The sequence below is a fragment of the Cetorhinus maximus genome, chromosome 14 (assembly GCF_964194155.1).
Source record: "Cetorhinus maximus chromosome 14, sCetMax3.hap1.1, whole genome shotgun sequence".
Lineage (NCBI taxonomy): Eukaryota > Metazoa > Chordata > Chondrichthyes > Lamniformes > Cetorhinidae > Cetorhinus > Cetorhinus maximus.
In genome coordinates, this window is record NC_135892.1 from 34,092,336 (window position 1) to 34,108,323 (window position 15,988).

General features: G+C 42.4%; 1 protein-coding gene across 1 annotated transcript in view; it reads right to left on the reverse strand.

Moving 5' to 3' along the window:
* Positions 1-12,311, reverse strand: part of impg1a (interphotoreceptor matrix proteoglycan 1a) — a 139,517-nt gene extending 127,206 nt beyond the window's left edge. The window contains exon 1 of the mRNA XM_078557563.1: positions 11,885-12,311. Coding sequence (XP_078413689.1) covers positions 11,885-11,954 — 70 coding nt within the window. The 5' untranslated portion in view covers positions 11,955-12,311. The remainder of the gene's footprint in view (positions 1-11,884) is intronic.
* Between the last annotated feature and the right edge of the window lie 3,677 nt (positions 12,312-15,988).

Genomic DNA, 15,988 nt, shown 5'->3' on the forward strand with positions numbered 1-15,988 from the left:
TCACCCACAAGAGGAAACATCCTTTTCACGTCCACCTTTTCAAGACTGTTCAGAATCTTATATTCTTCAATAAGTCACCCCTCACTCTTCTAAACTCCAGTGGAAACAATCCCAGTCTGTCCAGCCTTTCCCCATAAGACAGCCTGCTCATTCCAGGTATCAATCTAGTAAACCTCCTCTGAACCGCCTCCAAGGCATTTATATTCTTCCTTAAATAAGGAGACCAAAACTGTATACAGTATTCGAGATGCGGTCTTACCAATGCCCTGTATAACTAAGCATAACATCCTTACTTTTATGTTCAATTCCTCCTGTAGGTAGGAAGTATCTGTATGGACACACAAGATATCTCAACAATGTGGTAAAAGCAAAATACTGCGGGTGCTGGAAATCTAGAACAAAAACAAAAATACCTGGAAAAACTCAGCAGGTCTGACAGCATCTGCAGAGAGGGATACAGTTAACATTTCGAGTCTGAATGACTCTTCATCAGAACTAAGGAAAAATAGAAAAGAGTTTTTCCTTAGTTCTGATGAAGAGTCATTTGGACTCGAAACATTAACTGTATCCCTCTCCACAGATGCTGTCAGACCTGCTGAGTTTTTCCAGGTATTTTTGTTTTTGTTCTCAACAATGTGGGATGGGCTGAATGGACTTTTAGGCCCTGTCTGTCATTTTTCACATCTTCATATGTAAAATATGTGCTGCTCATATGGCTTCAGGTTTTCAAACGCAAAGGATGTTTGCTGCTCATGGTACATTTCTTGTATCACTGAACTTCAAACCTGTAACGTAGGATGCTGACTAATTTTGCAATTGATCCTCCTGTGGGAAGCAGCTGTAAGCATATTGAATGGAATTAATTTGTAATGAAGTTTACATTTCCCATGCTCAGCAATATGTCCACCACTATAATAAACAAATTTATTGAAGCAATATATAATATGACCTCGGGTAAAAATATTGAATAGTTTACTGACAGTGAAACACATGACTCATAGGAAGGTGTTAATATGCCACATTTTAACCCTGCATTTGCTTGTTTTGTTCTGTTGTTTTGTTCTGTGATGGGTTTGTTGAGTTAAAGGGGACACATATTGTTGTTTTGTTGCTGTGCCACAGAAAGCGAAGTCAAAACTTAATTTAGAAAATGATAGCAATGTAGGTACTGTGAGGAACAACAGATCCTGGTGAAAGCTGAAACCTTATTGAGATGAGTTTAAACAGCTGCTTGAGCTTTCGCCCAGGATTTGCTGTACCCGCTGGCGTTGGGCGTGTTCGGTGGTGTGAGTGGACAATATGGCGCAATGGTTTTCACGATGGCGTGAAACCAGTTCGTGATCGTCCGCTCAGCCCGCCGATGGTCATCTACATTCTCTGCCTTTGGACGTTAGGAACATTATTGTAATGCATCAGCATATCATTATTAGGGCTGCTCACCCATGCTGGATCGTCCATTCCACGTCGGCGGGATAATACGCTGATGTGTTTCGCAACAGCACATAAGCGACGTGCACTTGGTGGACTGCACTTCGCTCGGGACTTCAAGGTTTGTTTGCCTGCCTTGCTTTGGTCAGCACTCGCTGTCATCAATGCCAGGCTTCACAAGCAGCACCACATCACTTTTAGAGGGGCCTCACGCAGGTCTCTACCTACCAGATCAGCCATATGTGGGTGGGTTTTCCATGTCTGCAGGGCTAGGGCTTTCTTTGTGAAGGGGTAGAAGTGGCCTCAAGCAAGGGAAGAGGCAGGAGGACAAGGGCTGTATTGAGGAAGGAGGGTAACCCAGGGTGTGTGTGGTGGGCACATGTTGACCTGTGCAAGTGGCCTCAGGATGGTGAGGGCTGAGGAGGCAGTCTCCAGAGTTGCCTGGCCAATTGTGCGGCTGGGGCGGGCAGGAAGTTGATGACCCTGCCGTTACCTTACGGGGTCAAAGGTGTGGGCACCATATTTAAAAGGCATCCGAACAGGCACCTAAAATCCAGCAACATCAGTCTGGCTGTCTGACTAAAAACAAAAAGCTACTGCGGATGCTGGAAATCCAAAACAAAAACAGAATTACCTGGAAAAACTCAGCAGGTCTGGCAGCATCGGCGGAGAAGAAAAGAGTTGACGTTTCGAGTCATGTTGGACTCGAAACGTCAACTCTTTTCTTCTCACCGATGCTGCTAGACCTGCTGAGTTTTTCCAGGTAATTCTGTTTTTGTTTTGGCTGTCTGACTAGATGCCTTGAGACTACAGCTGCAGATAGAGCTTTTGATCTTTCCCCCACCCCACCCCAGATAACTTCAACTGCTGTTACCATTTGTTCATCTGCCCCCACTCTTCCCACCCCCGCCAGCCAACCTCCTTGGATAACCTCAACTACTGCTCTTTCCTCAATCATCTCCATCAGCCTCGACCCTCACTCCATTCGCCTTGATCGGCTCTCTGTTACCCTCAATTCTCAGAACCTCACCATTGATCTTCCCTCTATAAGCCTGTACCTTCCCACAATCATGCTTGAACAGATATTGACCTAACCTGTGAAGTCCAGCTTCCTCCCTTTGTTTTCCACAAGCTCTTGTAGGACTGCCACGACCCACGCTCCCTCCTGTGGTCAGCCATGCCCCGATCCCCCTGCATAGCCAGCACCAAATCTCAATGAATCAGTGCCTCCTCTCCCGTGGTCCAACAAGCTCCCCATGAAGAAAAGCAGCTCCTACTCAGTCCAAATCCACCTGGAAGACTACCTTGCTTGCTTGCATGCCACTTTTAACCAGTTGTGAATCTGAAGCTATGTATTTCTCATTTGCTGCAGTTAATTGAAAAGGCACCATTTAATATAACAAAATTGTGTTTTAGTGAGTATGCATGACTTGCTCATGCATTTTAACTTGGCAGGGATGTGGGATCCAGAAGATAATATCAGAGAGGAATACTAAGGTGCATAGGATACTGGGAGAGATAGATAGCACTAGAATAGGGAATAGTAAGTTAATAGGTGGGGTCAGAGTAGGGAAAAAGTAATAAAGTTTAAATCAGGGTTACTGTGCATTTAGTGAATGCATGGAGTGTGGTAAATAAGATTGGTGAGTTATAAGCACACATTGCCATGTGGAAATATGATGTGGCTATAATAGAGATCTGGGCCAGAATTTTAGGTTCCGTGGGCTGGCGCGCTCCTGACTCATCTGTCTGCGAAATAATGCGAGATGATGTCGGGCGAGCGTCCTGACATTATTGCGCACTTGTGCAATATCTCGCTCAGCAGGCACGTGCAGCAGTCGGAGGCGCGCCCAACGACAATTAAGTGGGCAATTCAGCCCATTAAGGAGGCAATTGAAAGTGATGTTTCGCAGCCCGTCCATTTTTACAGTTGGCGGATGGGCCAATCGGCCAGGCGGCCTTTACATTTTTGCTTAAACCTCGATCCAGGTCGGGATGAAATCTCTGTGGGGAAATAAAATAAGAAGAGATATCTGGGTACTTGTTTTTTTATGGGGTATGCTTTCAGGTGCTTGATTGTGCTGCATGGACATATTTTGCAGCATTTTTGTTGTTTTGTTGATCCTGTGGAGGTCTGCAGCTCTCTGAGGCAGCTGCCTGCCTTCAGGGAACTCACTGGAAGCGCTCACTAGCACCTGTGGTGACGTCGGCGCCCACCCTCTTCCTGCCCCCACCGGCAGTGTTGAGCCTTTCTCAGCACATGTTTCACGCTGACTGGCTGTTAATTGGCCAGTTAGTGTGAAATCATGGTCAGGGGTTCGTTTCCCGTCCTCTCCCCGGCTTGCTGATCATGCATGCCCGACGAGCGAAAAATTCAGACCCAGGCTCCAAGGAGGACAGGACTAGGTGTTAAATGTTCCTGGATACAAGGTGTTCAGGAAAGATAGGAAAGGTAGAAAAGTGGGAGGGGTAGTGGTATAGATTAAGGAGACCATTGCAGCGCTGGAGAAAGAGGATGTCCCAGAGGGGTCAAGGACAGAATATATTTGGCTAGAGCTAAGGAACAAAAAAAGGTGTAATTACATTGCTCGATGTAATCTATAGGCCACCAACTAGTAGGAAGGATACAAACTAGGAGCAAGAGTAGGCCACTTGGCCCATCAAGCCTGCTCCGCCATTCAATAAGATCATGGCTGATTTTAACCCCAACTCCATATTCCTACCTACCCCAATAACCTTTCACCCCCTTGGTTATCAAGAATCAGTTTACCTCCACCTTAAAAATTTTCTAAGACTCTGCTTCCACTGCCTTTTGAGGAAGAGAGTTCTAAAGACTTACAACCCTCAGAGAAAAAAAATCCTCATCTCTGTTCTAAATGGGTGAACCCTTATTTTCAAACAGTGGCCCCTAATTCTGGATTCTGCCACAAGAGGAAGCAATCCTCTTCACATCCACCCTGTCAAGGCCCCTCAGGATCTTATATGTTTCAATGAAGTTGCCTCTTACTCTTCTAAACTCTAACGGATACAAGCCTGCCCTGTCCAACCTTTCCTCATAAGACAACCTGCCCATTCCGGGTATTAGTCTAATAAATCTTCCCTGAACTGCTTCCAACACATTTACGTCCTTCCTTAAATAAGGAGATCAATACTGTACTCTAGATGTGGTCTCACCAATGCTCTGTATAACTGAAGCATAACCTCATTGTATTCAATTTCCCTCACAATAAATGATAAATAAAGGATGTAGAAGAACAAATTGCCAAGGGAATTACAGAGAGGTGCAAAAATTATAGAATAGTTATAATGGGGAACTTTAATTATCTGAATATAGACTGGGATAGTAGTCGTGTAAATGGCAAAGAGGGCAAGAGTCAATGGGCAGGATTTTTTGCCCCTGCCCACTGTCTGGTCCTGCCGAAAGTAAATGGACATGGAAAGGATATTTCCTCTTGTGGATGAGTCGAGAACTAGGGGGCACTGTTTTAAAATTAGGGGTCGCCTTTTTAGGACAGAGATGAGGATAAATATTTTCTCTCAGAGGGTTGTGCGACTTTGGAACTCTCTGCTTCAGAAGGCAGTGGAGGTGGGGGTCATTGAATATTTTTAATTCAGAAGTAGATAGATTCTTGTTGGGCAAGGGAATCAAAGATTACCGGGGTTAGATGGGAATGTGGAATTCGAAACACAAGAAGATCAGCCACGATCTTATTGAATGGCGGAGCAGGCTCGAGAGGCCAAATGGTCTACTCCTGTTCCTATTTCTTATGTTCTTATGACTTTTGGCTAGGTCAATGAATCTCCTGCGACGGGTTCTGCCATGACGGAGCCAGAAAATCCTGGGCAATATTACCCGAGCTCATGGTCCTGAAGGCAACTTCAGGCGTCCCCATTAACACTCAGCTGAGGCCAGCTAATTCAACAGGCCAGGAATACAAACTCAATGATTTCCTCTGAGATTTCTTTTAATCTAAGGCTGAGTTTTAAAAAAAGGCTCACTTTCCAATATGTTAGCCAGCAATGGGAATGTCCATGTAAAAACAAAATGAAGAACAGAATGCGGTGAAAGTTGACTGGGTTCTATAATGGGTTACAACTATGACGGGGAAGCTGAGCATTCCTCCCCAAATCTCTTATATTGATGATGTAACGTGTCAGCTATAGCTCAGTAGTAGCGCTCATGCCTCTGAATCAGAGGTTGTGAGTTTAAGGCCCACTTCAGATACTTGTGTATATAATCTAGACTGACACTTCCAGTGCAGTACTAGCGAATGCTAGACTCTAAGTCCCTTGCTGCCTCACTCACCTCCCTGCTCGCTGCCCCACTGCTCGAGCAAAGTGACAAACTGGAGGTGCCGCAACAATGGTGCACAATGATGACATCAGCAGCAGCAGCTTCCTGCTCCAGTGTGGTGGCAGGAAATACAGTGTTCCTTAAATTTAAAGTATAAAAGCCCTTAGCAGCCAGGCCACCATTGTGGAGAGGAAACCTCTCTACAGGGAAGCCTGCTGCTGAAGCTGAAGCCAGGCATGTGGGGACTGCCTCTAAGCCTGTCTGTAATGCTGACATCCCATGCACCCCTGGATGCCTCTGGGAGGTTGCTCCAAGCAGCTACACTGTTCCCTGACTCTTGAGAACCTGGAGGCCCACTGGAAAATCCAATAATAGGCCTTAACAGGCTTTTAGCAAGGTCAATTGTCAGCTACTTGCAGGAGGGTAGTCCTGCTGCACTCCCCATCTTATCTCTGGCAGAATGGCCTGGGGACAGGATGGTGCTGAGAAACTGGCACGCTGGTCAGCGATGTGAATTTACATGCCCACTCACCTCTATGCCCACCTCCATAGGAGCCTTAAAATACAAGCCCATAATTACACAGTTGTAATGTAGCAAATGGTCTGATTCCCAGGGTTAAGGAATTGCAAATGGACAGCATTTTGGATGGCACAGCCTAATAAATCTGTTAGGACATTTAGGACATTGTCCGAACAACAAGTAACAGAAAAAAGTGACCCAAATAATGCGTCAATTCCTATCTTTTGGATTCTTGCCATTTAAACATGTTACAACACTTCATTCATTTTTTAAAAAGAATATTTCTCTACAAGAGCTCTTTGTTCATTCTATTATTGTATGTTAAAAGTGAGGATAATTAGAATTTTCTTGTTGTCAAAATTATCTGTTGTGTACAACAAAGTATCAAAGGTTAAACTGTAAACAAGATTCTGTCTTGCTGCAGTGAGACAGCAGCTGTCCTGCCTTCTGAACCATGATTATTTATGCGCCATCAATTCTTGCTAAAACCATTACAGAAACTAATGAAATCAGCCTCTGTTTTAACCACATCAACTGCATCCTGCAAGCAAGTCAGAATAAATTAATGTCTTTTACCCAGCCAACAGAAAGCCATTGTTTCACTCCATAATTAAGTAAGATGAACAACTTCACAGGTTTGGCAGAGCGAATAATCTTTAACTTAAACAAAATGAAGTGATGTAAATTATTTACAGTCTCCAAGCATGAATTAGCTCTAATAGAATATTATGGGCCAGTTATAGTGCACATCAATGCAAATTGGAGGCACTGTTACTTATGACAATGAAATATTTGGTTAGTACTGTTGTTCTTTATTTAGATAAGGATTGTGAGACCATCTCCAGCAGGTAGTTTTACACCATCTGGGTTTCACATGGAACATAGGAACAGGTGAACGCCATTCAATCCATTCAGCCTGTTCTGCTGTTCTTGGCTGATCTGTAGCTTAAGTCTATTGACCTACCTTGATTCCATATTCCTTAATACCCTTTCCTAATAAAAGATCTTTCAATCTCAGTTATAAAATTCTCAATTGACTTAGCCTCAACAGTTTTGGGGGAAAAGTGTTCCAGGATTCTACTAGCCTTTGTTTGCTGACATCAACCTTGAACATCCTAACTCTAATTACATATGAACATACAAACAAGGAGGAGTAAACCCCTCAAGCCTACTTCGCCATTTAATAAGATCGGGGCTGATCTGATAGTAACCTCAAATCTGCATCCTGCCTACCCCTGATAACCTATCACCCGCTTGCTTCCCAAGAATCTACGCACCTCTACCTTAAAAACATTCAAAGACTCTGCTTCCATCATACTTCTAGCAAGAGAGTTCCAAAGACTCATGACCCTCTGAGTGAAAACATTTTGTCTCATCTCTGTTTTAAATGGGCCAACCCTTATTTTTAAACAGTGACCCCCTAGTTCTAGATTTTTCCACAAGAGGAAACATCCTCTCCCCATCCAACCTGTCAAGATCCCGTGGGAACTTGTACGTTTCGATCAATTATGACCCTTTGTTCTGGACCCTCCCTCCAAAGGAAATATTTTCTCTCTATCCACCCTAACAAATTCTTTAATCATCTTAAATATCTTGATGAGATCACTACTTAATCTTTTATACTCAAGGGGATACAAGCCTGGTCTTTGCAACCTGTCCTAATAATTTTACCCTTTTAGCTTTGGTTTCATTCTCCAAGGCCAATATATTCTTCATCATTATGTCCATACTGGGTGCTAAACAAGCATCACTTGTTGTTTTTACATGTAAAGATATGCATTTGCTGATAGATTGGAAGATAATAATACAAAATGTTAGATAGCACAAGAGTGTAAGAAAAATCAGGACAAGCAAAACCAATTTCACCCTTTGAAACCTATCCTTTTGGTGTCTTAAGTTTCCCAATGCTTCTGCCTCCACTCTGCTACTGAGCTGATCGCATTAAATATTTTCACTCTATTCTGATGTCTGTTCAAGATTTACTTTCCATTTATATCCTCTGGTACTTCTTTATTACACCTTCATCATCTTCTTTCCAGTCTGTAAAAGTTAAGTGCCACTATTCTTTTCTCAGAGTTCACCCCCTTTATATTATTTTTGATGCCCTTTTTAATATAAGTATATCTTTGTTCAAGCATAATAACCAAAACTGACACAACATTTTAATAATTTCAATGTAAAGCTTAAGAACAACTTCTACAGATTTACAATCCACAGTTATGGTCATTAGTTTTCATTAAAGAATGCTTTATCTGAACACTGAAGGTGACATGCCTATTTTATTCCCATGTCCCTTTCTAGGTCTCCTCATGTTGATTCAATTGAGTTCTTAAAATAATTAATTTGATCTATGTGCTATACTTTACATTTAGCAGTGTGAAATCTCATTTGCCATTAGTCTGTCAAGTTACAGAACCAAAGCCCCATTGTAAATAGTTTTGCTGCAGCCTCTGTTTCTACAGCTCTCCTAATGTTAGTGTCATCATCAAATGTGATGTGGATTAAAAACATGGGGTTCAAGCACTGACCCCTTGTGAGAAGCCCTCAATCTGCACTATTTGTCTCCAATGTAGGCTCTGTTTCTTATTTTAAGTAGTCTCTGATCCAGAACAATCCTTTGCCTAGAAATCCTATGGCTTTTTGTTCAATTAGATATCTTTCTTCTGACAAAAATCAGAAAATGTTGGACCAGCAGCATCTGTGGAGAGAGGAACAAGGTTGTTTTTTCAGGTCGACGACCTTTCATCAGAAAGGTCAGCTCTGATGATAGGTCATCAACCTGAAACCTTAACTTGGGGTTGCATTTTATGTTTTTTTGGTGAGGGCGGGGCATGTAAAATAGGGTGTGTGCCCACCCTGCCACTTTCCTGCACACCCCCTAAGCTCACCCCCATATTACTGGGGGGGGGGTGGGGGGGGAAGATGTTGGGCACTGAAATCGGCAGCCCGCCCACCATATTTAAATAATTAATCAAGGGTCAATTGGCTTGTTAACTGCTTGGGCAGTCAGGTGGGAGTGGGCAGGCCGCTTTTTTAAAAAACCTTTTCAAAGGGTGGGGAGGAAGTGGGTACCCTTTGCAGATCGGGAAGCAGCCCCCCCTAAGACAGTGGCCCCCCCTTTCGTTCTACCCGCCTGCTCCATTAAACATACCAGCATCACCCCCCCGGCCCCCCTCCCTAAACTGCCCAAACCCTCCCTGCCCAAGACCCCAGGCTTACCTGGCTCCAGGATCCGTAGGCCTTCTTCTTGTTCCTGGTTGCATCCCAGCAGTGCCCACTAACACGCTTTTGGTGCTGCCTGGACTGAGGGAGCTGCTGGCCAATTGTATTGGCTGGCAGTTCCTGAGTGCAGGACTTCGTCTCCAGTGAGGGGCAGAAGCCCCACGCTGCCCCACTTCGGCCCACCCACAGAGTGCTGTGGCTGTTGGGAGGGCTGGCGTAGAGCGGGGCAGCTCCATGCCAACTTTGCTTCGGGGTTGGGGGGGGGTTGGATGCTCCACCTGCCCACCCCAACCCCTCTTAATATTCTGCCCCTTGTTTCTCCCTCCACAAATATTGCATAATATGCTGATTACTTCTAGCAATTTCTGTTTTGATTTCAGATTGCTAGCATTTGCAATCTTTGCTTTGTATCTTTCATCTGAAAACTTGTCCAAAGCTTCCTTATTGGTATCAGATTCACCTCCTTTGAGTTCTGCATAATTCAACAATGTTGGTGCAACCGTTCCTCATAAAACTTTTCCATGGTATCCATCACTGCCCTAAGTTATCTACCATCTGATCCTGGGAGCTTGGCAGTCTCAAGTTTCTTTGAACTTATCAAGTTTTTCAGGCATACCAAAATCATAATTCTTTAGACAATATTGATTACACTATTAGCAAGTCAATTTATCCTCCATTGAGAGTGTGTCTGTCAAATTCCGTACGCTGTTTGGTAATATGAACATCAATGATAAAAAGAACTTGCCTTCATGCAGTACCTCCAACATAGTAAAATGTCCCAAGTGGCTTCACAGGAATATTATCAAACAAAAATTGACAGCGAGCTACACAAGGAGGGGACTAAAAGCTTGGTCACAGAGGTAGGTTTTAAGAAGATGGCAAGATGAAGCAGCATGTTGGAGCACCAATGACTTGTGCCAGGGACTATACAATTTGTGATTGTCCACATCACATGCAGAACTCCTGATCTTAGCTACCTTGCTGTGGGAAGGCTGTCCAAGGAAAGGATCGAAAATCAAAGGTAAACATAGGACCATAGGAATTGCTAGAAAAAAGACCAAGGTCCATCTAGTTTGATCTTCTACCATCCATGTTAGCACATGGTACAACAATAAATAATTGTAGCAATCTGTGTCAGTTAGTTTATAACAGATTCAGGTATGAGGTGAGGAAAATCCTAGTGGTGACAAGCTCTGGGAATTGTAGGCCCAAGTCAACTGTTCCTCCCAATACACAGTACATAGTTTCTCCTTTACCTTTCTGAAGGAAAGTATCTAATTTGCATTTGGATAAAACAATGCTGTTTCCACCATCTCCCTTTGAAACCTTGTTCACTGAAGGATTGGGCCTAAATTTACTGGAGTGGAGCATCTCACAGTTTGCCCACTTAGACTTTTCTCTGCACCTGTCTGCTCACAATTGTTTTTGCCCTGTAAGTGCAAGCTGATAATGACAAGGCTAAGGCAACAGGACTGTGTGCACCTTGGTGAATGATGGGACCAACAGTGTATATCTTTAACCAATGAGATTCAAGAATTGAGCAATAAATAGAGAAAGGACTGCAAAGGAAGATGAATTATAGATGAATCAGGTATAGTAAGAAAGAATCTGAAAGATTGGATTAAAGGAGAGAGAAAAGAGACAGTAAAGGAAATTATTTAAAAAAAATAAATTTGGCACTTATAAAGTCTCCAAAAATATTTTACTACCTGAAGAAATTATACTTTTAATTATTCGCTTTTTGGATACAGAGGTTGATTGGCAATCATTAACAATTATCACATTAAAGCATGCCTACACTATTTTCTGTGGTAAATTTAATGGGTAATTAATATGCAATTGCAGCAACTTCATGAAACTCATGTGGAGGTTAAGCACAAGATGCTGATTTTGCAAAGCTAATTGTGGAACAGCACAAATCTTCCAGCACCTTGTGGTACATTGCAGTTCACATGTTATTGCCTCCTCACCACACGTTACTGGAGAATTTGCACATTAATAACAAAGTGCATCACTTATGCCTTTTATTTTTTCACCAAATTCCAGCCCATTGTTTCTTCAGATTATTTTAGGATTTATCCTGTTTGAGTACAGGTTGTGTTGTCTGGTTCTGGTTTTCTGAAGAAGGTGAAATAGCTTCTCATATTATCTTATGAACCTCCCTGTGATCAAGCTAAGTAAGGGCTAAGTGGATATTGGGAAGCAGGTAGCAAACATGCTCTGTGGTAATAGGTAGTATATAACTTGTGGAGATATTAAACAAAGGAAAAAGAGAATAAAGGCTTCCTATACCAGTACAATGCTTCATAACTCCTTAAAGGCATGCTATGAACAGAATACTGCTTCACTGTTAAGTCATCATCTATTTCAATATTTTGCACAACAGGATTGGAAACTCCAATATCTAGTAATCAACTTACCTTCATTCCCAATAATTTGGTGTGTTGCAAAAATGATGATAAAAAATACTAATTCAATTTGCAAATTCATGCTTAAGAAGAGTTTTCTTAAGCCGGATCCTACAGTTTCAGTTACGAAGCATCTGTTCCTTGGTAATTTGAGACCTGGTGATATTATTCTCAACAGCAAATTCCAAAAAAAAACGTTGAAGGGGAGAACAATTACGGCTGCAGGTCTCTGTAAACAGGATCAGAATGACTGTAACCACACGTCTTCCAAGTGAAGTGGTAGCTGGAGCTCTGAAGGTTGGGGTGGGGTTGCAGATGGGGTGGGCTAAACTGCCCTGCTCCCTTCGAAATCACCCTTGCCAAACTCAAGCAGGTCAATTGGGACAAATCGTCCCCGAGCTCACAATTACAACAGAGTGATGAAAATGACACTGTGAGAAAGAAGCAATGCCTGTTTCTGGAATAATCTGATCCTGATGATCAGGTATAATCTCTTTTACACGTCAGCTGGTGGGCCCCTGCTCATCTTATTAGCAGCATTTGCAGGAGGCAGCTGTTTGTTTCCACAGCCACTTCAACTCCCAAAGAACCCCCAATTACAAATCCAATTTAGCAACTGATAGTGCTTCAAATTTCTTGTGTTTTGGATCCTGTGCAGAGAGTGCAAAGTAGCTAGCCCTCAGTCCTTCAGATGTTAATTGTTTCTCTTTGATATTTGGGTACTTGAGTTAAATTTATTCACAGTGGCAGTTCAAAGTGAAGGTTGCCAGAAAGCCACAGTAACTCTGTTCACACTGAGTCACCCATGCTAGTTTCTTTGAGAATAGGTCTGATTTGACTTGATAAAGTGGGAGACCTCATTATTCCAGCCTCTTTACTTTGTGTTTATGTAATGTCAATGGGTTCTGTGTCAACTTTTAGTGAGATGTGTAGAGGGCCTGATAGTTCAGTGGGTAAGTGGACCATGTTGTGTCATACCATGTGACACAGATCAGGAAGAGCATAATTGAATCCTTTGTCTGTGCTTGGTGAGTTGATATCACCCATAGCAACAGTGAAACATTGCCGCTTGCTCAAGCATCACTGGGTTAAGGAGAGATGAATTAGAAACAAAACCAAGAAATTACTGGAAATACAGAGAGAGTCCATTAGCATGGGAAAGAAAGATTTGCATTCATATTACACCATTCCTGACTTCAGGATGTCTCAAATCACTCTTCAGCCAATGAAGTCCTTTATATTATGAGAAAAATAGCAGCCATTTTACACAGAACTAGGTCCCGCAACCATCAGTAAGATAATACCTAGATAAGCTGTTTCAGTGAAGCTGGTTGAGGAATAAATATTGGCCAGAACGCTGGGGAGAATTCCCTAGCTCTTCTTCAAAATAGTATCATGGGATCTTTTACATTCACCTGAGTGGTTTAATATCTCATCTGTGAGTCACTATCATTCTTCTTCAGCATTCCAATGGGGTGTCAACCTGGATGGTATAGTCAAGTATCTCGAAGGGGATTTGAACCCACAACTATCTGACTTAGATACAGGAAGAACTACCACTGAGCCAGGGAGGAGGCACCAAACAGTAACCCAATATTTCTCTTTGAATACTGGTAAAGCTGTCATATATTTCCTCCAACTCCTGTTGTTTTTGAGTGTTATTTGAGGATAGCTGCTGAGTATGGGATTGCTCCCTGGTATTAGTCACATTCTTAAGGAGTGTTGAATAACATGGGGTCTTCACTGTCAAGGTTTACACACCTGGAACACCTACAAGAGGAAAGATGGATGAACAATTCACAAAGACTTGAAGGGAGGACTGGAAAAAGAGGCATAATAAACTGAAGAGAAATAATGACTAGTTCTTGGAATTTGCTGACAGTGAGCAACTCCAGTGAGTGTGTTCACAAATTGAATCTATGGATTAGATTAGCATGTAGTTTCCACACAAGAATGAACTGTTATCCTATTCTCAATTTATGGTGGAAACAAGAAAGTGGGTTAACTGCAAATTTGTTGTGGTAGTACATTATATTATTATTATACACTATTTATTCTTTAAATAAAATATTTGATAAGAGGAAGCATTAAATGCAGGCAAGAGTTTGATCATACTCTCTTGTTTCAGAGCTTCCTGTCTGACAGCCAGGCCTGAAATTTCATCGAGGAGGTGGGAAGGTTGTGACAGGAAAATTTCTGACCTGGCAGACCTGTTTCCTTTAAGAAGGCCCTCGGGTACTGTATTTTCATCCTCGTGAGCCAGGGGCGGTATGGAATAGAGCCTGCTGCCTCCGGAGGCAGTTCGCAGGTGCCACAGAGGCTGCCCTGTGCCAAGGCAGGCTGGTTAGAAGGCCCACCTTTGTTCTCTGAAGCTTTGGCCCAGTTGATTTAAAGAATGTTAAGACCTCCAGCCCTCATCCCTCAGATCTCCTCACCTCATAATCACCCTGCATGCCCCTCACCTCCCCATGCCCCCATTTCCCCTCCATACCCCTATATTCCATGCCCCTCCATGCCCCCATTTTACTCCCATGCCCCCTCCATCCTCCATGGCCCCTGCATCCTCCATGCCCACTTACCTAGTATGGACTATGTACAGAACCAATGAGCCATTTAGAACAGTGAAAATTCTTTGAAATGCTCATGAGAAAAAACACCCATTCAAAAATCTCTTTTGAAAGAAAAGCAGCTACTCTTACAATCTTATAAAAGTATAACAAACAGAGCCATTCAAAGTATCAATAACAGAAGCTTTACCTCATGTTACACCTCTTAATTTTTTCCAAATAAACATGTAGACATTGAAGAAACAGGCCAAAGTAATAATGGCTTACTATAACCCCATAAAGATGTCAATCAAAGTGAACACTCTCTTTCCACCTGTGTAAACAGACTCCTGCTGAGTTAATCCATTAGAGAATCTTGGAGCTCAGCCAAGCATTCATAATGGGGCCATCTGGCAACTTTATCAACAGAGACAGGTAACCAGACCTCTGTTTCTCCAGACGAAGGTCTTAGATTAACTGAATCTCTACTTACTACACCAGCTTCAGTCAAATTCCAGCCCATTGTTTCTTCAGATTAGTTTAGGATTTACCCTGTTTGAGTACAGGTTGCGTTGTCCGGTTCTAGTTTTCTGAAGAAGGTGAACTAGCTTCTCATATTATCTTATGGACCTCCCTGTGATCAAGCTAAGTAAGGGCTAAGTGGATATTGGGAAGCAGGTAGCAAACATGCTCTGTGGTAATAGGTAGTAAATGACTTGTGGCGATATTAAACAAAGTAAAAAGAGAATAAAGGCTTCCTATACCAGTACAATGCTTCATAACTCCTTAAAGGCATGCTATGAACAGAATAAAGTAAAACAAAGTAAAGAGGCTGGAATAATGAGGTCTCCCACTTTATCAAGTCAAATCAGACCTATTCTCAAAGAAACTAGCATGGGTGACTCAGTGTGAACAGAGTTACTGTGGCTTTCTGGCAACCTTCACTTTGAACTGCTACCTGTTGCCTGACTGTACAAAATCCAGTACAGGTGTTAAAAATCAACATGAGGAACACAAAATGAAGGTACAATCTTTAAACCAAGGTCATGGGAAAACTGCAAAGATTACAAAACATGTAAAAATGTGATATTTTGCAGGGATTCAGAAAAGGTGAATTGACTAGTGGTGAAATTAACTCTCACAAGAGAGTTCGGACTCCAAGAACTCACACAAGCTGGACTTTAGATCTTAATTGTCACATACAATTGGTTGTTATGGGTTAAACCTTACACTATCGCCAAGACAGAATGTTTAATGGTGTAATATGGCAAAAGAAGGTGAATGTTACCTGTAAAGTGTATATTAAATTAGTTGTTAAAATGTTTACAATGTTGATAGTGTTCTGGAGAAAAACATTACGACTGTATTTTTTTATTTTTGGGAAGAATTGTCATATACGTTGAAATTTATAAGTCGGTTATGTTTTGAAATGTACCTTTAACTCAAAGCCAAACAGATAATTCCAGATAAACACCTTGGCTGGGATTTTCTGTGCCTGCTGGCGTCAGGCCTGTTTGGTGGCGTGATCGACAATAGAGTGCAATCGCATTCACAACGGCGTGTGGATCGT